The sequence below is a fragment of the Scophthalmus maximus genome, chromosome 8, assembly GCF_022379125.1.
Source record: "Scophthalmus maximus strain ysfricsl-2021 chromosome 8, ASM2237912v1, whole genome shotgun sequence".
NCBI lineage: Eukaryota > Metazoa > Chordata > Actinopteri > Pleuronectiformes > Scophthalmidae > Scophthalmus > Scophthalmus maximus.
In genome coordinates, this window is record NC_061522.1 from 1,172,823 (window position 1) to 1,197,500 (window position 24,678).

The 24,678-nt window shown below is 46.1% G+C and overlaps 3 protein-coding genes across 7 annotated transcripts in view; 1 reads left to right on the forward strand and 2 right to left on the reverse strand.

Moving 5' to 3' along the window:
- Positions 1-417: 417 nt before the first annotated feature.
- Positions 418-6,042, reverse strand: cct4 (chaperonin containing TCP1, subunit 4 (delta)). The gene is made up of 13 exons (XM_035636501.2): positions 5,725-6,042; positions 3,921-3,973; positions 3,742-3,831; positions 3,518-3,626; positions 2,885-3,149; positions 2,666-2,798; positions 2,413-2,552; positions 2,223-2,319; positions 1,713-1,823; positions 1,463-1,593; positions 908-1,142; positions 688-801; positions 418-594 (listed from the first exon to the last, which is right to left on the reverse strand). The coding sequence occupies exons 1-13, from the start codon at positions 5,840-5,842 to the stop codon at positions 580-582; spliced, it is 1,611 nt and encodes a 536-aa protein (XP_035492394.2). The 5' UTR covers positions 5,843-6,042; the 3' UTR covers positions 418-579.
- A 58-nt stretch (positions 6,043-6,100) lies between these two features.
- On the forward strand, positions 6,101-15,787 carry pus10 (pseudouridine synthase 10). Of its 3 annotated transcripts, XM_047333728.1 has the most exons (19): positions 6,101-6,398; positions 7,056-7,183; positions 7,317-7,501; positions 7,547-7,745; positions 7,958-8,044; positions 8,798-8,832; positions 8,913-9,027; positions 9,196-9,257; positions 9,343-9,388; positions 9,630-9,694; positions 11,681-11,766; positions 11,871-11,996; positions 12,131-12,187; positions 12,267-12,343; positions 12,744-12,799; positions 13,296-13,413; positions 13,540-13,682; positions 14,586-14,685; positions 14,796-15,787. In XM_047333728.1, exons 2-19 carry the CDS (start codon positions 7,058-7,060, stop codon positions 14,832-14,834), a joined length of 1,722 nt encoding a protein of 573 aa, XP_047189684.1. In that variant the 5' UTR covers positions 6,101-6,398; positions 7,056-7,057; the 3' UTR covers positions 14,835-15,787. The 3 variants fall into 3 exon arrangements, with proteins under 3 accessions (XP_047189684.1, XP_047189683.1, XP_035492393.1); XM_047333727.1 differs by having other exon boundaries at positions 6,103-6,398; positions 7,317-7,745; XM_035636500.2 differs by lacking the exons at positions 6,101-6,398; positions 7,056-7,183; positions 7,317-7,501; positions 7,547-7,745; positions 8,798-8,832 and having other exon boundaries at positions 8,876-9,027.
- Positions 15,788-20,794: 5,007 nt separating this feature from the next.
- The window catches only part of akt3b (v-akt murine thymoma viral oncogene homolog 3b), an 18,692-nt gene continuing 14,808 nt past the window's right edge, over positions 20,795-24,678 (reverse strand). For all 3 annotated transcript variants that reach the window (XM_035636503.2, XM_035636505.2, XM_035636504.2), the window contains 5 exons: positions 24,448-24,576; positions 23,778-23,992; positions 22,591-22,678; positions 21,190-21,292; positions 20,795-21,041 (listed from right to left, as the gene is read on the reverse strand). In XM_035636503.2, coding sequence (XP_035492396.1) covers positions 20,956-21,041; positions 21,190-21,292; positions 22,591-22,678; positions 23,778-23,992; positions 24,448-24,576 — 621 coding nt within the window. In that variant the 3' untranslated portion in view covers positions 20,795-20,955. The remainder of the gene's footprint in view (positions 21,042-21,189; positions 21,293-22,590; positions 22,679-23,777; positions 23,993-24,447; positions 24,577-24,678) is intronic.

Below are 24,678 nucleotides of genomic sequence, written 5' to 3' on the forward strand. Positions count from 1 at the left end.
TAAGGATATAGAGACCAGAACGTACTCCGAATTATTTTACCTTTTGTAAAATTCATTGAAAGTAGCAAACCTGCAACCAACTGAGCGACCGACAGGGGACACTTTATTGCAGCGCACCGCTGATTCCATTTCCTGTTTCCTTCAGCGTCTGAAAATTCAACATGAACGCATCTTATTCTGGAGCGCTTAGTTCAACAACCATATTCAACACAGCGTAGAAACATGGAGAGTGACACGGAGGTCGGGTCCACCTATGGGAACTATATTTAACTCATATGAACATAGTTATGGACAATATGTTCAACTTCTGTGAATAAGTTCTTCTAAATATTACACACTGGAGCTTTAAGAATCTTTAAATCCCACTGAAAAAAAACAACATCCATCGTTACGTGAAATAATCACACGGACAACAGCTCAGGTGTCAACAAAAAAAAACGAGCCTTTTTATTAAATTACGCAACGTAACAACTACAGTGGAGATCTGAACAGACTGGGCGTCGACAGAGTTCCTCTGGTCCCTCGCGGTGGTACGCGCAGGCTGAGTGACAGAACTCACGGGACAGAACTCGGATCTTCTTATCGGGTGTTCACCTGCAACGGGACAAAACAAAATCAGATCTTCAGTTACGACGTAAAAGTTCACGTTGAACTCGTGTTCTAAGTTCGGGGGGCGTGGAGTCTCACCACGTCGTCGATCTTCAGGATGCTGCGGACCGTCTCCGTGGCCAAGGTCAGGGCGCTGACGGACACCAGCAGAGGCTGCACCACCAGCTCCTCCAGGATGTTGGAGATGCCGCCCTGTTACGAACACACACACTGTGAATAATCTGCTGCAGCAACATTTCGCGTCGTTCACTTTTCCCGATCGATTCCGTGTAAAGTAAATCGAGGCGTCAGGACCGACCTTGCGCACGTTGATGCCAGCCATCTTGTCGCCCTGGGCGTGCCTGTTGCGCAGTTCTGTCACCGTGGAGATGGGGTTCAGGCCGGCGTTCTCGGCCAGCGTGGAGGGGATCACCTCCATGGCGTCGGCGTACGCCCGCATGCAGTACGCCTCCATGCCGGCCAGGGTGCGTGAGTACTCGGCCAGACGCACGGCCAGCTCGATCTCCGGAGCGCCGCCGCCGGCGATCAGAGCCCTGAGTGACGCAGCGACAAGAGAGAACAGTGTCATATTTGTGGGCTTTTTGTACATTTGCATTTATTGAAAAATTATATTCATTCTCCCTGAGATATGTTATATATATATATATTTGTGTGTGTGTGTGTGTGTGTGTGAATGCTCCGAAGGCCAGGTTGCCGAGACAACCTTGCGTGTTGAAACAATGAGCTTTCCACGTTACTGTTCCTCTGTTTGTTACGCTTTCACACGAGGAAACAATGAGAGAGCGCCTTTGTCAGAGGGAGTGTGTGTGTGTGTGTGTGTGTGTGTGTGTGTGTGTGTGTTGAAATGTCCGACCTCTTCTTGACCAGGCAGCGGATGACGCACAGCGCGTCGTGGATCGAACGCTCGGCCTCCTCGATCACCAGCTTGTTGGAGCCGCGCACCACGATGCTCACTGTCTTCCCGGGGCTGCTGCAGCCAGTGATCTGTGGGGGGGGGAACCACAACGGATGGTGTTCGTCTCCTTCAACCTGAAACCTGCTCTAATCTCTAGTCTGAATAATCCAGGGTCCCGGTGCAGAGACTCGGGATCTGATGATCGTACCTTGATCAGTTTTCCGGAACCGTCCAGGCTGACCTCCTCTGCCAGCTCCGCCGAGCCGAGCATCTCGGGGGTGAAGTGGTCGATGTGGGCGATGGGCTTGGTGCCGATGGTCTGAGGAGGAGCAGAGACAGAAAAACAATTAACTTGTGAGAAATATAATTTCTTTCCGTTTCTTTCTTTTTTTTTTTACTGGTTAAAGTTTTCGCTGTAATGGAAAAATTAAAAAAGCAGAAGTATTTATTAGAGCAGCTCAATGTGTCGAGGAGATTTCTGGTTTGCTACACAGATCAACTAGTGGTCAGTGCATGGTGTCTCTGTCGGTGTGTTTATCTCAGAATAATGGAGGACGGAGGAGGAAAGAGAACGGAGGGAGGAGGAAAAGAGGGAGGAAGGAGAAAGGAGGGAAGCAGGGCATGAAGCATCGTTTTCACTTCATATTAAAAAGGCTATAAAACTTTGGAAGAAACCGTGATTTTAAAAACGGCAAAACGGCAATCAACCGCCACTCACCTTGCATATGAACTCAATGTCCTCCCTCTCGATGTCCTTCACCACCATGATCTTCATCTTGTTGAGGAAGTGCAGGGCGAGGTCGCTCAGAGCGTCCCTGTCGCACAAAAAACAAAATGTGTTTACCGCTCACGTAGCGGGTGTGATGAAATCCAGAATCTGATGTGGTGTTCTCTGTGGGTCGTTGTACCTGAGGATGGACTTCTGGATGAGCAGCACGTTGCAGCCGGCCTTCTTCACCTGCTTCACCAGGTTGAGGATGTAGGCACGTTCCTCCCGCAGCACGCGGTCCATCTGGGCGTAGTCCGAGACCACGATCTGGTTGTCCATCTGCACACGGAGGAGAGAAAAAAAAAACATGTGAGGAACAAAAAATAATAATAGGTGCTTTGAGTTTTTGTAAATCTTGAACAGTTGCTGATGTTTCATATCGGACAACTCACGTCAGTTTTGGGAGGAGACAGGCAGAACTGGATGAGGCCGATCTTCGCCTTCTCGATGCGGGTCACACTGCTGTTGGCAACCCTCTGGTTCAGCACTAGGCCTTCCACCATCTCACAGTCGTCAATGGTGCCTCTGAAAACACACACACACTTAGGAAAACCGCTGCTGAACAGTTTGAGATAAAGAACGGCTAGATTCCAGAGACGTGGCGCTCTCACCCGAGCTTCTTGATGATCTTGATGTCCTGCAGGTCGACGCTGGTGGCGGTGGCCGGGTCGATGACGCGCATGACGGCGTCCACGCTCATTGGCGCCAGCAGGCTGGAGTACTGCGACACCACCTTGGAGCACAGCGACGTGGTGGCACTGTTGAGCAGCGTCTCGCGGTCGCTCAGCTGCACCGGGCGGCTCATGCCCGTCAGCACCTCCACGCCCTTCTCCACCGCCTTCTGGAAGGACTCCGAGATGGTGGTGGGGTGGATGCCTGAGGGCGGCGAGACGACGGGAGACAGGGTTAGTCAATCTGGAGAAAAATAATCTACATAAGCTTTATTTTGTAAGTCCCCCTCCACTCAAAAAAGTGTTTCTATTCTGTTCCTGTCCTCTAAAATGTCTGATGTTGACCATAGCAACTTGTATCTGGTGTTTTAACATTCCTCTCCTGGAGGAGGAGATTTCTGTGTTTCACTTCTGTGCAATTTGAATTTCAAACGAATCCTGTTCAAGCTGGATTTGGTTCGTGACAAATACAGAAAACCAATCGCTGTCGAATATGCAAATGTGAGGCAAAGAAACCTGAAACTTCTTTAAATGCATTTGCAATAACAACATTGATTCCTGTAGGTCCCAAACCTTTCATGAGCAGTTTGCAGCAGGCATCCAGCAGCGCTCCAGCAATCACCACCACGGAGGTGGTGCCGTCACCGGCCTCGATGTCCTGGGCTTTGGACAGTTCCACCAGCTGAAACACATACGTTTCAATCCAAGTTAGGAAAACCAACTTTTTTTTAAGCATCTGCTAAGGTTAAAGTTGAATCAACCACCACACGGTGTTCGTGTCGACTTGGGCAACGTACCATTTTGGCTGCAGGGTGGAGCACCTGCATCTGCTTCAAGATGGTGGCCCCGTCATTGGTGATGGTCACGTCGCCTTTCTCGTCCTGGATCTGGAAAAAAATCAATCAATCAAAATGGCCTCTGGTTAGAAACACGTGTTGTGACCGAGGTAGTGAGGTAGTGAAATCTGTTTACTGACCATCTTGTCCATGCCTTTGGGTCCCAGGCTGGTTCTGATGGCGTCTGCGACAGCTGTCAGACGAGGCAGGAAGATGTCAGTCAGTTATCATGTCAACATTCTCGTACCAGAATCATAATATCAAAGTCGCTCTCGTTGCTTATTGTACGTGCACATTTTTTTCAGAAAGGGTAAAGGAACATTAGAACGTGGCAAAATCATAAGCAAGAACAGTGACAAGAGGATCGTAAATCTGTCAAAAATCTGGCGTCCACTCTACTAATCAATCTTTTCAATTAAGATTTTATTTCTATATTTCAATTTAACACATTTAGAGCCCGAATGATAAGGGACCAATATGATATTTGGGAGTACAACATTCCTGATACATCGGCCGATATTTATATATGTATTATATGTATTATATGTATATTTAATCTGTCAATGATTCCCAAATTGTCGATATCAAACCCATGACAGAGAAATGTAATTGAGGTTTGATATTTTAGTTCAACCATAAACTTTATCACAAATAACTATAAATTGAAAAAAGACAAATACAACCAAATAAACAGAAGTTGAATTGAGAAAATAAACATTTATTTTACCTAAAATGTAAAAACACAAATGCACTTTCAAAGGCGCACATGTGTTGGCGGATATTTTAAGAGCCCGACCGATATTACCGGCCAATCGATTTGAGCCATTAAAAGTCCATTTGTGTTTTTACATTTTATGTAAAATAAATGTTTGTTATAAGTTGTATTTGTATTCCCAATTTATAATTATTTATGATAAAGTTGATGGTTGAAGTAAAAATATTGATCATCAATTACATTTCTTTTTCATGAAGGTTTGATAACGACATCTTGGGAATTATTGACGATTTAAAAGTAAATACACACACACATACATATATATGTACACACACACACACACACACACACATATATGTCTACACACACACACACACACACACACATACATACATATATGTACATAAACACACACACACATACATATATATATGTACACACACACACACACACACACACACATATATGTACACAAACACACACACACACACACACACATATACATATATGTATACAAACACACACACACACACATACATATATATGTACACACACACACACACACACACATATGTACACAAACACACACACACACACACATATATATATATATATATATATATATATATATATATATATATATATATATATATATATATATATATATGTACACACACACACGTATATAATAGCCGATGTATCGAATCGGTAATCTTGCACTCCCTCATATCGATATCGCCCCCCCCCCACCCCATATGAATATCGGTCGGGCTCTGATACGCAGCTCTGAGCTTGATGCTACAATGTGTTGAGTCATGAAGCTTCTTGACGGGAAATTAAACTAAAACCAAACTTCCGGTGAACATTGTAGAAGAAGTGTCGTCTCATGCTGCTCGCTAGCCTCGCTAGCCTCGGAGATGCTTCACGCGAAGTAAAAATGCGTTTTGAGGCCGTTTTATCATAAAGTGCGTGGGTTGAATTATGCCGAACAGATGCACCGTTGTTTAAAATGACTGACAGCACTTTATCTGCAGCAGCAGCCGCGTCGCGAGGGGAAGCGACGAGTGAGGCGGTTAAATGTGGACTTTATTGAATGAGGTTTGGGGTCCGGGGGGCGGACAGCGCCCTGCCCTGCCCGGCACAGAGCGATGACTGCCGGCGTGAAGGGGAGGTTTGAGTGGGGAGCAGCTAATATAAATTAAAAATAGTTGGTTGGCATGTTAGCTTACCTTTAGCGGCGGAGATGTTACTGAACCGAATCTGGGCCGGCTTGTCGCGGTCCACGTACGCCCCTCCTTTGTTTTTGCCTCCCCGCGAGGCTCTCTGGGCCGCCATCATTTCGGGCATCGCGACTCTAATAATCGGTGGGAAATGTTCACGGGAGACTTTAGGACGGGACCGGTGGGTGCGCGGCGCTGAGATGCCGCGTTTCGGGTTCGGATGGACGCAGATCTTCGGGTGGATCCGCCCGGTGCCGCTCAGAAGGTTCCAGACGCGACGTGCTGCTGCGGCGAGAAGAAGGACCCGGCTGTCAGACTGCGCCGGCGATTGGAGATGACGTAGGCAGACAGTACCCGCTGATTACCGATAAGCCGAGATTCATTTTTGCACTCATTTATTGATTAAAAATCCGTATGAAGTTATTTAAACAAAACATAAATATGAATATTAATCAAAACCCAATCAGGGACATTCGTTTAAGTGACAGCGTATACCTGAATTTAAACATCACGTGGAGGCGAGCTGATGTGGGGTCGATTACTTCGGTCTGTTGCTTCTGAAACAGACAGAAGTGACTCTGTGGATGAACATGCTAACATGCTAACATGAACATATATATGAACTGAACCGCGTCTCCCTCCTTCACTCAACCTGTTCGTCAATTGACCAATTCCTCCAACAAGTAGGTTTATTTAAGATGTGTAGCGGGAGACTGTGCTGCGCTGATCGCTGCTGCTCGCCCCGTGCGAGAGGCTCGATGTTGTTAGCTAAGTTAGCTTAGCACTCCACAGACTCCCATGCTGTAGCAGTGGTGGAGAAGTTTATCTTCTATTTACTGTGAAATAATCTCGATCCACTTCAGTTTCAATCGATGAGTAATCCACGACTAAATTAATCGCCAACTATTTTGATCATCGATTGATCGGTTCAAGTAGTTTTTATGAAAGAAAAAGTCCAAATTCTCTGATTTCAGCTTCTTGCATGTGAACATGTGCTGGTTTCTTTGCTCCTCTGTGACAGTGAACTGAGGATCTTTAGTGTGTGAACAAAACAAAACATCTTCTGGGTGGTTTTGGGAAACAATCGTCATTTTTCACCATAAAATGGACCAAACAACTCATTGATTATTGGAGAAAATAATCAACAGATTAATCGATAATGAAAATAGTCGTTATTTGCAGCACTAAGCTCAATAATGTTTGGCAATGTCAGAAAATATCTAAATGCTCACATGTGAGAAGGTGAAACTAGCAAATGTTAGCGGTGTTTTCTCAATGAGCTCCTGATGACTGATGATTGAATTCATGAAGTTCCTCTTGTGTTTGTGCCGCCCATGCAGTCATGCTGCCCCTGAAGGAGAAGGACAAACCCATCGTCCAGAAGCTGCTCTCCGCCGGCTGCTGCGCTCGCTGCATCCTCCGGTTCTGCTGCATTCGTGTGCAGGCCACCTACCGACGGCCGCAGCAGGTCGGACCCATCAGACACACACACACACACACATTTGCGTAACACACTGTATTCTATAACGTGTTCATTTCAGAATGTCCAGTTACTCTCTGATCCGTCTCACGTTGTTGTCGTTGTCTCTCATCGTACACAGGACACACTCGAGGAGCTTCAAACTTTCATCCACAGTGCGGAAAACAGCCAATCCCACGATGCAGCAGCACCAGAGACCTCGGGAGAAAACAACCAGTCCCACGATGCAGCAGCACCAGAGACCTCGGGAGAAAACAACCAGTCCCACGATGCAGCAGCACCAGAGACCTCGGGAGAAAACAACCAGTCCCACGATGCAGCAGCACCAGAGACCTCGGGAGAAAACAACAAGTCCCATGATGCAGCAGCAGCAGCACCAGCTGTGACAGAGGCTCCCCAGGAACCGCCGAGCAAAAGGGCCAAACTGGAGCCGAGCGGAACGAACGCTGCGTCGGAGGGAGGCGACGGCAACGCCGCTGCAGCACCAAGAGTGTGTGTGGTGTGTTTGGGAATCCTGCAGGAACTCTGTGACCTGACTCAGGCTGTCAAGGTAGGTGTGTGTGTGTGTGTGTGTGTGTGTGTGTGTGTGTGTGTGTGTGTGTGTGTGTGTGTGTGTGTGTGTGTGTGTGTGTGTGTGTGTGTGTGTGTGTGTGTGTGTGTGTGTGTGTGTGTGTGTGTGTGTGTGTGTGTGTGTGTGTGTGTGTGTGTGAGAGAGAGAGAGATCGGACAGTTGTTGAGATGAACCTGTTTGTGTTTCCACAGATCGCGGCAGGAGTGAAGGCAGAAAAGTACGAGTTTGACTCCCTGGTGTTGTCGGTCTCTCTGCCAGCGCAGCTGTGTGTCCGCGAGGTCAGTGTGTGTGTCAGTGTGTGTCAGTGTGTGTCAGTGTGTGTGTTCTTTGTGTGTCAGTGTGTGTCCGTGAGGTCAGTGTGTGTGTTCTTTGTGTGTCTGTGTGTGTGTGTCAGTGTGTGTCCGTGAAGTCAGTGTGTGTCAGTGTGTGTGTTCTTTGTGTATCAGTGTGTGTGTGTGTGTGTGTGTGTGTGTGTGTGTGTGTGTGTCAGTGTGTGTCTGTGAGGTCAGTGTGTGTCAGTGTGTGTCTGTGAGGTCAGTGTGTGTCAGTGTGTGTCTGTGAGGTCAGTGTGTGTGTGTTCTTTGTGTGTCCGTGTGTGTCAGTGTGTGTCTGTGAGGTCAGTGTGTGTCAGTGTGTGTCTGTGAGGTCAGTGTGTGTCAGTGTGTGTGTTCTTTGTGTGTCCGTGTATGTCAGTGTGTGTCAGTGTGTGTCCGTGAGGAAAGTGTGTATGTTCTTTGTGTATCAGTGTGTGTCAGTGTGTGTTCTTTGTGTGTCAGTGTGTGTCAGTGTGTGTCCGTGAGGTCAGTCTGTGTGTTCTTTGTGTGTCTGTGTGTGTGTGTCAGTGTGTGTCAGTGTGTGTCAGTGTGTGTCAGTGTGTGTGTTCTTTGTGTATCAGTGTGTGTGTGTGTCAGTGTGTGTCTGTGAGGTCAGTGTGTGTCAGTGTGTGTCTGTGTGTCATGGCACATTATTCCACCTTTATGTGTCTGTTAATGTTTTTGTTTTGTTTTTTTATTTAAATGTGGATCCTGCAGCACTCCTGTTGGCTCCACGTGAAGAAGGAAGTGAGGTAACGTGAATTAGTGTCAACTTTTTGAACTCTGTCGTCATAGAAACCAGAGGTTTGACTGTGACCCGTCTGCCCCTCAGGGAGAAAGGCCTGGTGCTCGACAAGGACGACATCATCCCGCTGAAGGAAGCCTTCAAGTGGATCATGCAGGGCCTGGTCTCCAAGGAACTGGGGGGCGCTGTCGTGGTTACCAAGGTAGGCGAGCGTTAGATTTTTTTTTAAATCAAGGTATTTTTTGTGCTTTGATTTGAACTATTATTTGTTGAGGGAAAGTTTTCATCTCCCACTGATGTTTCAACATTACATTAGACGACAAGTGTGCTACTCTAAGATGAAGCTGAGTGTGTGTGTGTGTGTGTTCAGAGCGCTCTCGAGGTCGGTGTGGAGTTCACCCACAAAGAAACAGACGCCGACTGCCACTTCCTGTGAGTACTGAACCTCTGTGAGCAGAAGACAGAAAGGTTCTCACAGTGTGACCTCTGACCTGACCTCTGACCCCTTGTCCCACAGTGCAACAGTGTGTCCCGACTGCTTCAAACCAGCCAAGAACAAACAGGTGAGTGAGCGGCAGCATTGACTGACGGACAGAGGCACCGAGTCAACAACACGGTGTGTGTGTGTGTGTGTGTGTGTGTGTGTGTGTGTGTGTGTGTGTGTGTGTGTGTGTGTGTGTGTGTGTGTGTGTGTGTGTGTGTGTGTGTGTGTGTGTGTGTGTGTGTGTGTGTGTGTGTGTGTGTGTGTGTGTGTGTGTTGAAGGCGATAGGGCGTCAGTACTCTCTCTCTATCTCTTCCTGCAGTCGGTGTTCACCAGGATGGCCGTGGTAAAAGCTCTGGAAAAGATTTCAGACGTCAAGTTCCTCAGGTGAGTTTCATCTTCACGTTCCACTTCTTCATGTTCTGTTCTCCTTCGTATTCTCCTTTGTGTTCTTCTTCGTGTTCTTCTTCATGTTCTCCTCCGTGTCCTTCTTCATGTCGTCCTTCTTATTCTCCTTCATGTTCTACCTCATGTCCTCCTCCGTGTCCTTCTTCATGTTCTACCTCATGTTCTCCTCCGTGTCCTTCTTCATGTTCTACCTCATGTTCTCCTTCATGTTCTACCTCATGTTCTCCTCCGTGTCGTTCTTCATGTTCTACCTCATGTTCTCCTTCGTGTTCTACCTCATGTCCTCCTCCGTGTCCTTCTTCATGTTCTACCTCATGTTCTCCTCCGTGTCCTTCTTCATGTTCTACCTCATGTTCTCCTTCATGTTCTACCTCATGTTCTCCTCCGTGTCGTTCTTCATGTTCTACCTCATGTTCTCCTTCGTGTTCTACCTCATGTCCTCCTCCGTGTCCTTCTTCATGTTCTACCTCATGTTCTCCTTCATGTTCTACCTCATGTTCTCCTCCGTGTCCTTCTTCATGTTCTACCTCATGTTCTCCTTCATATTCTACCTCATGTCCTCCTCCGTGTCCTTCTTCATGTTCTACCTCATGTTCTCCTTCATATTCTACCTCATGTCCTCCTCCGTGTCCTTCTTCATGTTCTACCTCATGTTCTCCTCCGTGTCCTTCTTCATGTTCTACCTCATGTTCTCCTTCATATTCTACCTCATGTCCTCCTCCGTGTCCTTCTTCATGTTCTACCTCATGTTCTCCTCCGTGTCCTTCTTCATGTTCTACCTCATGTTCTCCTTCGTGTTCTACCTCATGTCCTCCTCCGTGTCCTTCTTCATGTTTTATCTCATGTTCTCCTCCGTGTCCTTCATGTTCTACCTCATGTTCTCCTCCGTGTCCTTCTTCATGTTCTACCTCATGTTCTCCTTCGTGTTCTACCTCATGTCCTCCTCCGTGTCCTTCTTCATGTTCTACCTCATGTTCTCCTCCGTGTCCTTCTTCATGTTCTACCTCATGTTCTCCTTCGTGTTCTACCTCATGTCCTCCTCCCTGTCCTTCTTCATGTTCTACCTCATGTTCTCCTTCGTGTTCTACCTCATGTCCTCCTCCGTGTCCTTCTTCATGTTCTACCTCATGTTCTCCTCCGTGTCCTTCTTCATGTTCTACCTCATGTTCTCCTTTGTGTTCTACCTCATGTTCTCCTCCGTGTCCTTCTTCATGTTCTACCTCATGTTCTCCTTTGTGTTCTACCTCATGTTCTCCTCCGTGTCCTTCTTCATGTCGTCCTTCGTATTCTCCTTCATGTTCTTCTTCATGTTATCCATGTTCTTCTTCATGTCCTCCACCGTGTCCTTCTTCATGTTCTACCTCATGTTCTGCTTCATGTTCTACTTCATGTTCTTCTTCATGTCCTCCTCCGTGTCCTTCTTCATGTTCTACCTCATGTTCTGCTTCATGTTCTACCTCATGTTCTCCTTCATGTTCTTCTTCATGTCCTCCTCCGTGTCCTTCTTCATGTTCTACCTCATGTTCTTCTTCATGTTCTCCTTCATGTTCTTCTTCATGTCCTCCTCCGTGTCCTTCTTCGTGTTCTACCTCATGTTCTCCTTCATGTTCTTCTTCATGTCGTCCTTCGTATTCTCCTCCATGTTCTTCTTCATGTTATCCATGTTCTTCTTCATGTTCTCCTTCGTGTTCTACCTCATGTTCTCCTTCATGTTCTCCTTCATGTCCTCCTCCGTGTCCTTCTTCATGTTCTTCTTCATGTTCTCCTTCATGTTCTTCTTCATGTTCTCCTTCGTGTTCTACCTCATGTTCTCCTTCATGTTCTTCTTCATATCCTTCTTCGTGTTCTACCTCATGTTCTCCTTCATGTTCTCCTTCATGTCCTCCTCCGTGTCCTTCTTCATGTTCTACCTCATGTTCTTCTTCGTGTTCAGTTTGAATCGATGGTTCTTGTTTTCCCCTGCAGACACTTCCCGTGTCCTCCGACGCAGCCGTCCAGCTGCTGCAGCCCTCAGGGCGTCCAGTGTCTCCACCTGTCCGTCTTCGTGGCAGGTATCATAGAAACACTTCAAATCAAATCTTTAAATATTTCCTTGTTTGAGTCAGAAGCTTCAGACCCCCCCCCCCCCCCCCCCCCCCCCCATCCTGATGTTCAGGGAGATACAACAAGTTCTGCCGCAGCCTCCCCCAGACTCCCTGGCTGATTGACGGGGAGAGGAGGATGGAGTCGTCGGTGGAGGAGCTGATCGCGGCGCCCGTCCTGTCGACCTTCAGAGCCGAAGGTGAGTCTCCGCGGCTCCGCTCCACCATCACCACGTCACAGACTCTGACCGCATGACGTCACCGGCACGAGATGGCGGCTCCTGAATCGGAGATAGTTCAGCTTCGACTTCTTCTTCTTCTCGTTTCCCAACAGGTTTTAATTTCTCCTCCTCCGGCAGAGAGGACGTAGACGTCCGCACTCTGGGGAACGGTCAGACACATATTATATATAGTTCTTTTTATTTAAAACCGAAGTATTTTTTTAAATATATATTTTTATTTTCTGGCAGGTCGGCCGTTTGCGATGGAGCTGCTGAATCCTCACAGATCCAGATTGAGCCGCATGGAGATGAAGCAGCTGCAGCAGGTGCTCGCTCTATAATCTCCTGCGTTCGCCAAACAAAACCTCAGATTACAACCTGCAGCGCCTCCATCAGGCCAGAGGAGGACGTGCGCTCACATTACGTTCAATTTTTGTTTATTTTCTGTTCTGGCGGCATCTGGTGGTGAAGTTACAAACCACAACCAACTGATATTACACACTGTAGCTTTCAGAGACGTGAGACGAGGAGGAATCGGCAGCAGTAAACTTTATGCTCTCAAGGCAAAAAAAGACTTCATAGCAACCTGACAAATAAATGATAACAAGTCTTTTATCAACCAGAACATTCGGATGTTTCCTCTGGTTCTCCGTCACACAAGACCACACGTCAAGTGTTTTCTCAATAAAAACAATGTATTAACTTTCTTTTTCATTATGTTTTTAGACCATTAACGAGTCCTCCGACAAAATCCGAGTGAGAGACCTGCAGATCGTCACCAGGTGAGAACAGAACAGATCGTCTGCTCTTCATCACGCCTCCCACAATCACTTAGTACCAAAGTGTCTCTGTTTTGAGTTTCATCTGCAGTTGAAGCAGTTTTTTGCTTCTGGATAAATCAACAGGAGAAGTTTTGCTGCCTTCATGTGCGAATTGGAAAGAATTCCAACTTCCCACTTGTCGGAATTTACGAGAACGTCAAATGCTTTGTTTGCAGAACGAATTGAGATGAAATGGCCGATGTGATAACTAGCGATGATGAATAGCATCGGTCTATATTAAATTAGGTGTAACATAGATTACAGATTAAGATTATGTACACGAGGGGTTAGCGTTAAGGTTGTGTGTGTGTGTGTGTGTGTGTGTGTGTGTGTGTGTGTGTGTGTGTGTGTGTGTGTGTGTGTGTGTGTGTGTGTGTGTGTGTGTGTGTGTGTGTGTGTGTGTGTGTGTGTGTGTGTGTGTGTGTGTGTGTGTGTGTGTGTGTGTGTGTAACTGCAGAGACGCCATGAGTCGGATGAAGGAGGGCGAGGAGGAGAAGACCAAGTCGTACACAGCTCTGGTCTGGACCAGGAGACCGATTCAGAGAGAAGACATCAGCTTCATCGGCGACATCAAGGTCACTGCAGCACACACACACACACACACACACACACACACACACACACACACACACACACACACACACACACACACACACACACACACACAGACACAAAACTCTGGTTGTCTTCTGTCTCGACAGGAACTGACTCTGGATCAGAAAACTCCTCTGAGGGTTTTACATCGCCGGGCGCTCGCCGTCCGACAGCGAGTCGTCCACAGTATGAACGTTCACTTCCTGGACCCGCATCACTTCCACCTGCGACTGAAGACGCAGGCCGGGACGTATCCTTCAACTCGCCTTCTGAACATGGAGGGAGGAGGAGGAGGAGGATAAAAAGATAAAATAAGATTTCAAAACACAATGAAAAACATAATAAAATAAAATAGCTCGATACATGTACTAGAAAAATATACACAACAAATAAATTAAAAAATAAAAAATGAATAAGAACATGCTGAGTGTATATACACACGTAATAAAAAACATACTTTTTTATTTCAAGACAAAATGAATAACAATAAAATACATTAAAATCAGCTCAATACATGTAATAAAAAATAAACAAAATAAGATGAAATAAAAAACAAAATGAATGATAAAATAGCTGAGTGTCAATATGATAGAAAAATAAACAACAACTAATTACAGAATAAATTAAGAACAAATACAAAACAATAAATTAAATATAACTTCAAAACACAATGACCAACAAAATCAAAGACATTATCTCAGTTTATAAAAAATGGAAAAAATCACAACAATAGAAAATTAACAATCAACTAAAAAAATATTATGTATCTGTTCACATAGTAGAAAAATCCACACTCTTATTTTTCGTCTCGATGATTTCATTTTTTCACTTATTCACAAATTCAGCTCATCTAAAAGAAGCAAAACAGTTTATAGTTGATTTAACCTGTTAACCACCAACACGAACCAATGATATAAGAATATATATATATATATATATATATACGTCATCAATAGGTCAGTGAGGCTCTTTGCTGTTGGTCTGATCATCTGTTGTAGAAACGGCCTCAGTGACGTCTCACATCATCAGAACATGTCGTCCATCAGAATCCTGGAACAGAAAACGACACGTTCGACCTTCGACCCTCGGAGGTCAAAGGTGATTTATTTCTTTCCCCCGTGTGTTGCTCTTTAACCTCCGACCACGACGACAGCTACATCAAGGAGTTTGTCCACGGAGACTTCGGCCGCACCAAGCCCAACCTGTGTGAGCTGCTGAGGACGGACGCCGACATCCTGGAGCTGGACGTGGAGGTGACACGCCCAGGAGTCGTGTTGTCCACGACTTATGATTATTGTTATACATATATATATAAGAGATTATTGTTATAAATGTATATAATAATCTGTGCGTCCTCCCTCAGTCTGTGGACGTGGACTGGCCTCCTGCCATACCAGAGTGAACGCCGCCCCTCGTCCCGGACCGTCCACCCAGTTGAACGCTGCTGCTCCGTGGAACAACGTGTCTGCGGTTCCGTCTGTTTCGGAAGCATCGACTGAATCTTTAGTTTAGCGTCACCGAAAACGTTAAATATCACTTTTTTAACATCGGTCTGACGTACCCGAGGCCGGGGGTTCGAGCAGTGACATCATCATCATCGTCAACAACAACAACAACAACAAAGAGAGAGACGAGCTTTCTCCAAAATCGCGTACTGCCCCTTTAATCACGAGGGGTTCAGCGGATGTACGTCTCAGTTCCTTTGGGGAAAACATCATCTTCTTTTTTTGGACTTCTTATCCAGCTGCAGCAGGTTGTTGTCTTCACTGGAAGTGAACACGTGGAACATTTTTCCAAGCTCACTTTGAGATCCAATATTTAGAGCCCGACGATAATATCGACCGATACGAGCCTTTCACTGACAATATCGGTGTCAACACTTATGTTTACCAATATGAAATCTTACATCGTACAGAATCAATCATGTTTATTTTCTTAATTCAAGTTCTTTATATTTGGTTGTATTTGTGTTTTCTTTTCATTTTTGGTTATTTATGGTTAAACTAAAATATTGAGCCTCCCTTACATTTCTTTTTCCTGAAGGCTTGATAACCACATCTTAGGAATCATTGACAGATATAAAAAATATATATAGAAGTAGAGAATCTTGTTCTCTCTAATCTCCATATCGACCGCTATAAATCCATATCGGTCGGGCTCTATGAAATATGACGTTTTCATTTTGCAGCAGCGCTGACGTTCACTCTGATATGATTTATGAATTATGAATATTTCACCAGAAAAGATGATTTCTTTCCCCTTCAGTTGTTTTTGTGTAGGAGCTTTTTCCTGTGTATCATCTTCTGTCATGTACAGTACGTTGTCCTGCAGCGATTAAAGCAACTTTCATTAGAATAACGTGCGTGCAGAGTTTTATTTAATGTGAGAAATAAAAACGGCTGCTTCTGTTTAAATCCCACATTTGTCTTTCTATTTTTGTTTTCGTAGACAAAGGTCTCACTCGCATTCGTTTTAAGTAAAATTATAACATTTTGCAATTGAGACTTGCTGAGAAAGTCGGGTTGTGACCATGAATGACTTTTTATATATACAATGGTTATTGAATTCACAATGTGGATTTAATATCAATGTCATAGAAAATTCTATTTAAAAAAATGAGTCAAATTCTTTAGCTTTAGTCGTATGAATCATGATGAAGTAGATTTAAAAAACCCTTTTATGAAAACAATCACGACTTGTTTCATCCTCGTGATTCGATGCAGTGAATTTTCCATCGTGTGACCTGAACGTCGAGGAACAGACGCCACATTTAAATCCACCGCATCTGGATTTCTCTACATCTCACACTCATAGAATCATACATAACAAAACATGAATTTCTATTGACTTGCTTTTATGCGATGTCGTCTTATTATACAGATGTGACCTGAAAACCGTATTATTGTTGAAATGCTGATTTTAATTGTCTGTGATTTGTATGTTTTTTGTGAAAGCACTTTGTGAAGCTACTCCTGAAAGTTGCTATATAAATGAAATGAATATTATGAATTATTATTATAAAACCAAAATGCCTGGCTCCGCCCCCTTTGGTTCTTTCTTTGCTCCATGTTCTGTCCGTCAAACCGAGTTTACTGGAAATGAAAGGTCACGACAGCAGAAACCCTGAAATGTATTTCTTTTTAATTTAATTCAAAATAAATACTACCACGGCGGCGACGCAAGTCCACGACTGGGTTCTTGCCCTAAATGTTTTGGTAAGAAAACAAACAAGCAAACGATCCAAAAAGAAAAGAAAAAAACAATGATAAAAAGAGACTTCAGTTAATTCATCCATCATCATCACCATCATCATCATCATCACCATCACCATCATCATCATCACCATCATCATCATCACCATCACCATCATCATCATCATCACCATCATCATCATCGTCCTCCATCACAGACTTTCAAGAGGAGCCTTTTTAACGACATATACGGTAAAACTGTCTAGAATGACGAACATAAATAAAACAGATACTATGGTACAAAACGGGGGGGGGGGGGGGGGGGGGGGACTGGAACAACCTGATGGAACCAGCACTGCAAAATAAAAACAATAATGATAATAAAATAAAACTCATCCACGGTCCCACTTTTTTGTTTGTTTGTTTGTTTGTTTTGTCTTTTTTTTGAAAGAGGCTGAAGGAAACAGGAACGTCGTCAGTGTCCGACTCCACGGTCACGTCCTCTCACACCATCAACCAATTGGGGACAAGGTCATTTACAGGGGGGGGGGGGGGCAGCGACAAGGGGCGGGGCCCGTCTCCACGGCAACATCATGAGATGAGTCTGTGTCATCACCTCGGGTCTTTGACGTCGTCCTTCTCCTTCTTCAGAATTATTGTTTGAGTGGTTTGTTGTTGTTCAGTCACAGAAAAAAATGTAAATGTTTGTGTGTCGTGTGTCAAGATGCAACTAAAAAAAGGAAAATGAAAAAGAGTTTGCATATTTACATGAAGAAGAAGTTTTGGGGCGACGCAACGTTTTTCCTCACAGTCTCCAAACCAGAGTGTCGCGCGGCTCAGGTTTCTCCTGATCTGTAACATGATTAGTGATTTTTTGATAACCACATTATTAAATGTTAATACTGACGGATTAACCGGGGGACAGAAACCCCAGTTTCCTTTTCTCTCATTTGTCTTCTTTTTGTTCCATATGAAGTCATAAACATGTCATAAAAATAATCTGCACAATAAAAATGAATTTGGGAAAAATAAAGAGGAATACATGAAGGACTAAACAAGTACATTTTGAAAATGTGTGAAATGTAAAAGAGGAATAAATAAAATGATAAATACAAATATTAAAGAATAATTCTAAGCAATTGTTTATTTCTTTATACATTTATATATTTTTAAATATGTATATTTCTACTTTTTGTATATAGTTAATGAACAAATACATGAATACGCTTTAAATTATTCTTTTATATTGTGCAACTTATTGATTATTTTTGTCATTTCTTTTTGTATTCACACATCTTGTATTTGTCTCGTTTACTCAGTTATGTATTCCTCTTTGTTTCCACAGTTATTGTCTTACACCTCTACAGATCATATTTTTCATGACACTCCTATGACTCCATATGTGTATGAAGTGAATATTTGTTTGTCGGTTCCTCGTTAAGACTTTGACACTTTAACTCGCTGCTCGATATGTTTCACAGACATTTTCTCGTCACTCCAACGCAGCAACAATATTCTTCCACAGAGACGAGACGACGGAGCATCAGGGGAAACAAATCAAACAACTCTCCAAACTCTTGAGCTTTTCAAAGACCTGGAAATCACCTCATCGTCCCCGGCGACCTGCGGGTCCAGATTCTCGGCTCTGAGCTGCGCCGTGAATTCGTCTTGCCGGGGTTGTTTCTGTTTTTTAAATCTTCGGCTTCAGTTCTGCTGATCGGAAAAAGGAATCGAGAGCTTCCCGTGTGTGTTGGAGCCTCGCCGGGCCACCAGGGGGCCACCAGGGGGCCAGCAGGGGGCCAGCAGGGGGCCACCAGGGGGCCACCAGGGGGCCAGCAGGGGGCCAACAGGGGGCCACCAGGGGGCCAACAGGGGGCCAGCAGGGGGCCACCAGGGGGCCAGCAGGGGGCCAACAGGGGGCCACCAGGGGGCCAGCAGGGGGCCAACAGGGGGCCAACAGGGGGCCACCACCGGGCCACCAGGGGGCCACCAGGGGGCCAGCAGGGGGCCACCACCGGGCCACCAGGGGGCCAGCAGGGGGCCAACAGGGGGCCACCAGGGGGCCAACAGGGGGCCACCACCGGGCCACCAGGGGGCCACCACCGGGCCACCAGGGCGCCAACAGGGGGCCAACAGGGGGCCACCACCGGGCCACCAGGGGGCCACCAGGGGGCCACCAGGGGGCCACCACCGGGCCACCAGGGGGCCAACAGGGGGCCAACAGGGGGCCACCACCGGGCCACCAGGGCGCCAACAGGGGGCCCGGTGGTGGCGGCGTTTTCGGCGCTTAGCGTTTCAGAACGACAGGAGGCTTTGTGTTTGAGCTACGACAAACTGTCTTCACGAGTTTTCACCAGCGTCAACGTACACGGACCGGTCACGTCTTCTGTTTCCATCACACATGGGAATAATCCTGCAGATGATTTCTGTCTTTTTAAATACCGGATCCATGTAAATATTAATAAAGAATAAAGAGAAAGGATTCAGAATCATAGCAGCACTTGGCTCATCATTTAGGACGATTGCACAGGAAATAAGATATGACGCGTTTGAGGTTCACGGAGGTTCAGTAGTTCCTGAACCGCAGGAGAGGAAAAAGCTCCGTGGCGTAAAACAGACGGACGACGGAAAAAGAAAAATCCAGTCGACGACTGAAACTGCCTGAAATCACGTGACGCCGGCGACGGACGCAAACAGGCACGAAGTGGTGGACGACCGTCGCTCGGAAAACACACGGCCAATCGGAGACGTTCGCGCTTCAGTGCGGAGGACTCGCAGCCGTTTCCTGTGTGTCTGTGTGTGTGTGTGTGTGTGTGTGTGTGTGTGTGTGTGACAGCATTATGTTGACCCCCCATGACCCACACGTACTGTACATACATACGTTACATACATTGAGCCACGGCTCCCTGTGTAAACATCCATTCCACTAGTCCTACAGCTGCGATGAGGAAACAGAAGAGAGGAGCAGGATGAAGATGAAGATGAAGAGGATGAAGAGGAGAAGCGGTGTCAAAGCAGAGAAAGGCCTCGTTCCCCTGCCGGCGGAGGGAAGCTGGAGCGGTGAAGCTGAGTTTGAACGCGGTTGTGCTCTGTGGCCTGAGTGAACTGTGCAGTTTTTCTGGCAGTTTTTTTTCATATAGTGTTTTCAAAATAAAAGAACGACTTAAAAAGTAAAGCGGAGCGCGAGAGAATACAACTACACACACACACACACACACACACACACACACACACACACAAACACACACACACACACACCACAGAAATGGGTTGAAAACAAAAGAGAAGAAAAACAACGAGAGCAAAGTGGCGACGCCGCGACGACGAGACGATACAGACTCGTAGACGGTGATTCTCATCGCCATGGGATCGGGGGGATGTGCGCTGCCATGGCAAATGTATGAGAAAGAAAATCTTAATTTGTGTGTTTATTTGTTTGTAGTTTTTTTTGTAGATTTTTTCTGAGTGAACCACGAGCCATGCACTTACTTCTCGACTGAGAGCGACTCCTTACGACACGGACACCGCCCGCCCGAACGCCCGCCCGTCTGAACGCCCGCCCGCCCGTCCGAACGCCCACCCGCCCGTCTGAACGCCCGCCCGCCCGTCTGAACGTCTGCCCGTCTGAACGCCCGCCCTCCCGTCTGAACGCCCGCCCTCCCGTCTGAACGCCCGCCCTCCCGTCTGAACGCCTGCCCGTCTGAACGCCCGCCCGTCTGAAAGCCCGCCCTCCCGTCTGAACGCCCGCCCGCCCGTCTGAACGCCCGCCCTCTCCCCGAAAACAAAAGAAAACACCCTGTCGGTATGATACGAAACATCTGCACACGTAAGGCAACATTTTTGGTTTTTTTGTTCCCTAAAACGGCTCTTTCAAACCAAGTGCAAAAAGTCAAAAGAAGAGGAGGAGGAGGGGGAGGAAGAGGAAGAGGAAGAGGAGGAGGAGGAGGAGGAGGAGGAACAACAAACAAACCAAAGGAACCCGGGTCGACGACTCAATACTGACGGAGAGAAAGAAAATAAATAAGAAAAACATTAAAACATTGCCTTCTGCAGTAAATTGCGCTGAAAATGTAGGAGACTTTTTTTTTTTTAGTGTGGGCAGACCGGCTGGAGTCCATCCCACTGTGCAAAAACCTCTTTTAAAGTCCCGAAAAAGACTTTTCCCCGTCTGCGAGGAGGCAGCGAAGGAGAAAAAGAGGGGAGACTGGTTTTCTTTTTCTTTTTTTTCTTTTTTTTTTTTCCTAAAATGGCTACGTGTTTTCCTCAAAATGGCCACGAACGGGGGGGAGGCGACGCCTGCTGGCCCGGCTGGCCCGGCCCGGGCCGGAGCGCTCACTCCCGCCCGCTGGCTGAGTAGGAGAACTGTGGGAAATGAGGCCTTCGCTCGTTGTCCGCCGCGTCCATCCCGTCCTCGTCATCTGCAGAGACAAGCAAACACCCGACGAATCAGAGACCACGACAGAGGACGTGCATCATCATCATCATCATCATCATCATCGTCCTAGACACCTAGTTTGGTGTCGGGGCAGGTTGGAAAATTGTAGCTTATCGGAACTCGCTGCTCACATTTTTCCGGCGGGGTGATGGTGATGGTCTGTGCTGTGAACTCCTCGTCGAAGTAGCGCGTGTCCGTCTCCGAGGAGACCTGGGGCTGGAAGGGCGGGACCAGCTGGAACAGACAGGAAGCAGGAGGTTAACGCCACAGTGTCGACCGCAGTCATCGCCACGTCAACCGAGACCAAAAGACGACCACGCGGGTCGTTCCTCACCACCCCCGGCCACTAGAGGTCGGCATCGGACCTCTAACGTACGTCAAGTTTGCGTATTCCAATAGATTTGCTCATATTCTGTAAAGACATCGTGCTGATTTCTCTGCTGTCACCCTGACCCCTAACCTTCACCCCTGACCTGAACAAGCTCATCATCCATGTGTTGGTAGAGCAAATAAAAACCCCACGACGCTCTGAGGCGGTACCTCTTGTCACCAGTAGAGGCGCTAATGTAGGAAAACGATTGATTGGGTCAAAAATGAAACATGCGTACGATTTGCAGGACTTGTTGAAAGAGCTGCACCACTTAATCGATTAGTAATCCATTACTAAATAAATCGCCAACTATTTTGATAATCGGTTCAAGTAGTTTTTATGAAAATGATTCTCTTATTTCCGCTTCTTCAATGTGAATATATTCTGGTTTCTTTGCTCCTCTGTGACAGTGAACTGAGGATCTTTGGTTTGTGAACAAAACAAAACACCGTCTTGGAGTTTTGGGGAACACGATCAACATTTTTCACTAATCGATTAATTGAGAAAATAATGGTTAGTTGCAGCCCGACCGACCCCGTCCCTTTGTTTCTGTCTGTCAGCAGGATCGCACAAATAGATGGAAGGACGGAACATTGGACAAGCAATAATCCATTACATTTTGGGGTGATTAAAAAAAAAGAAATATCCCAGGATCCGACCCTTTGTGCAGATCCAGGAATTTTTTTTAAAATCTCTTTCTTAACGTTGTGAGATAGAAGTTGTATTTTTAACATGTTCACTGATTTTAGTGTGGATGAGCTCGACTGAGAAACATTCTACTTGATCTGCTTTTCTTCCAGTAATCAATAAATGAGCCTTGTCAAAGGGTTGTTGTTTTTTATTGGGAGTTTCCTGGTTGAATAAAAGTGAAATCAATGGATCAAATCTGGGTAAAAGTCGTCCATGACTGAAGCGTGATCTTCTCTCAATATCGCAGTTAAAAAAGAAAACGTGTCTGTGAGGTGGACACGCGGCGTCTGGTCTGTTTTTTAATGTTGTTACAATCAGATAAATATGAGGTAATTTTCTATTTTGGAGTTTTCAGCCAGACGCCTTTTTGAAAGAAAAAGGTAACCCTGATCCCAGAATATCTCAGGTACGCTGTCGGAGCAAATCAGCGCTGACGATAAGACGCCGCCCCGGCAGCTGAAGACGCTCTCACCTTCTTGTCGTAGACGTCCTGCCAGTCGACGGTGCCAAAGAAACTGTGTCGCATGATCTCCTTCGCGTCATCCGGTCCGCCGCCCAGTCTGCCAGCGAGCGCAGGGAGGAGGAGGAGGAGGAGGAGGAGGAGGAGAAGACGTGGAAGTCAGACATCAAACTGCTGCTCTAACAAAGTCTCCATCAATGGGACCAGAATATCCACCTGCCACTGATCCCAAAATAACTCGGCGGGGTGAGTGAGTTCGCTCTGTTGAAGCGGCAGCCGCCTCTGTTCCACCGGAGGCAGAGAGACGCCTCGGGGGACGATCAGGGTGGAACATTAACAGACACATCACACCTGAACGGAGCGTTTCATTCACGACAAGATGGTTTCGAGTGGGATGAGTTCTGGGACGTGCAGGACAAATCGTCTGTAGTTCCTGTGCCGTGATTCAGGATCGGACCACGTCAACGGGCCACAGAGGAGGACGGTGATTCATGAGTTAATGGTGACGAATCTGATGTTTGTGTTTTAATCTGAGGGATTATGTTGATGTGTGTTTGTTTCCCGTCAGGCCTGAGGACAGATTCAACCAGGAAGTGGAGTCATAACAGTTTAGACACTGGTGATGGATGGATGAGGGATGGATGATGGATGGATGGAGGGATGGATGGATGATAATGGATGGTTGATGATGGATGGATGATAATGGATGGATGGAGAGAGGGATGGATGACAATGGATGATGGATGATAATGAATGAATGGATGGATGGATGGATGGATGGATGATAATGGATGATGATGGGTGGATGGAGGGATGGATGGATGACAATGGAGAATGGATGATAATCGATGGATGGAGGGATGATAATGGATGGGTGATAATGGATGGATGATAATGGGTGGATGGATGGATGATAATGGATGGATGATAATGGGTGGATGGATGATAATGGAAGATAATGGCTGGATGATGGATGATAATGGATGATGGATGGATAATAATAGATTGATGATGAGATGGATGAGGTGACATTAATAATAATAATAATAATCTTTCACAAACAAAAAATCAAAATCTGTGTTGATCTTTGCCGATAAAAATTAGGAGGAAATGTTTTTTATTAAAAAAATGAGTTTATTTTCTTCATCCGAGTGTTATATATATATATATATATATATTAATATTTTTGGCGTCCATACCGTTTGTTGGGGTCCTTGATGAGCAGCCCCGACAGCAGCGACTTGGCGTCGGCCGACAGCGTCCGCGGGAACTTGATCTCCTCCATGAGGATGAGCTCGAACAGCTTCTCGTGGTCCTGGTTGTAGAACGGAAGGCGGCCGCACATCATCTCGTACGTCACCACGCCCAAACCCCACCAGTCCACCGCCCGGCCGTAGTCGTTGTCCTCCAGCACCTGACGACGTGCGACACAGACAAACGTCTTGTTGTTGTTGTTGTTGTTGTTGTTGTTGTTCTGCTGGTTCCCACTCCACGCCTCTACTATAAGAACTAGACACTCAGGTTCCGTTCTCGTTTTGACACACGACATGTGTGACATCCTCTTTCGTCTCCTCTCGACATGAGAAGAACTTTCAGAACGCTCCACATTAGAAGAAGTGAAATTAAATACAGGCGTTCTGCTTCAGAGCCGCCGCCGGAGGAGGAAGTGCATGTTCAGGAACTTCCACTTTGGATCTAACGCTCAGTGGTTAATGCTTTGTGACAAACGGAGAGGAGCTATGGCCCTGAAGTGCAAATCACAACGGTAAATCATGTTTTCTTATTTGCCGTCTCCATCAACACTTTCTTTTTCTCCTTCTTTGTATTGTCTGTTTGTAGATCATTCATAAGCGAGTTGGAGACACTGACCTCAGGAGCCAGGTATTCTGGCGTTCCACAGAACGTCTTCATGGTGGCGGTGTCGGTGATGCCCTCTTTGCACAGGCCGAAGTCGGTGATCTTGATGTGGCCGTCTTTGTCCAACATGAGGTTCTCCAGCTGACGAGGGAACCATAGAAATACATTGTTTTATTAATTGAAAAACTGAACCCGCTGTTTTTCATCCTACTCGTTTCTGTGCGCTTCCACAATAATCTGAGG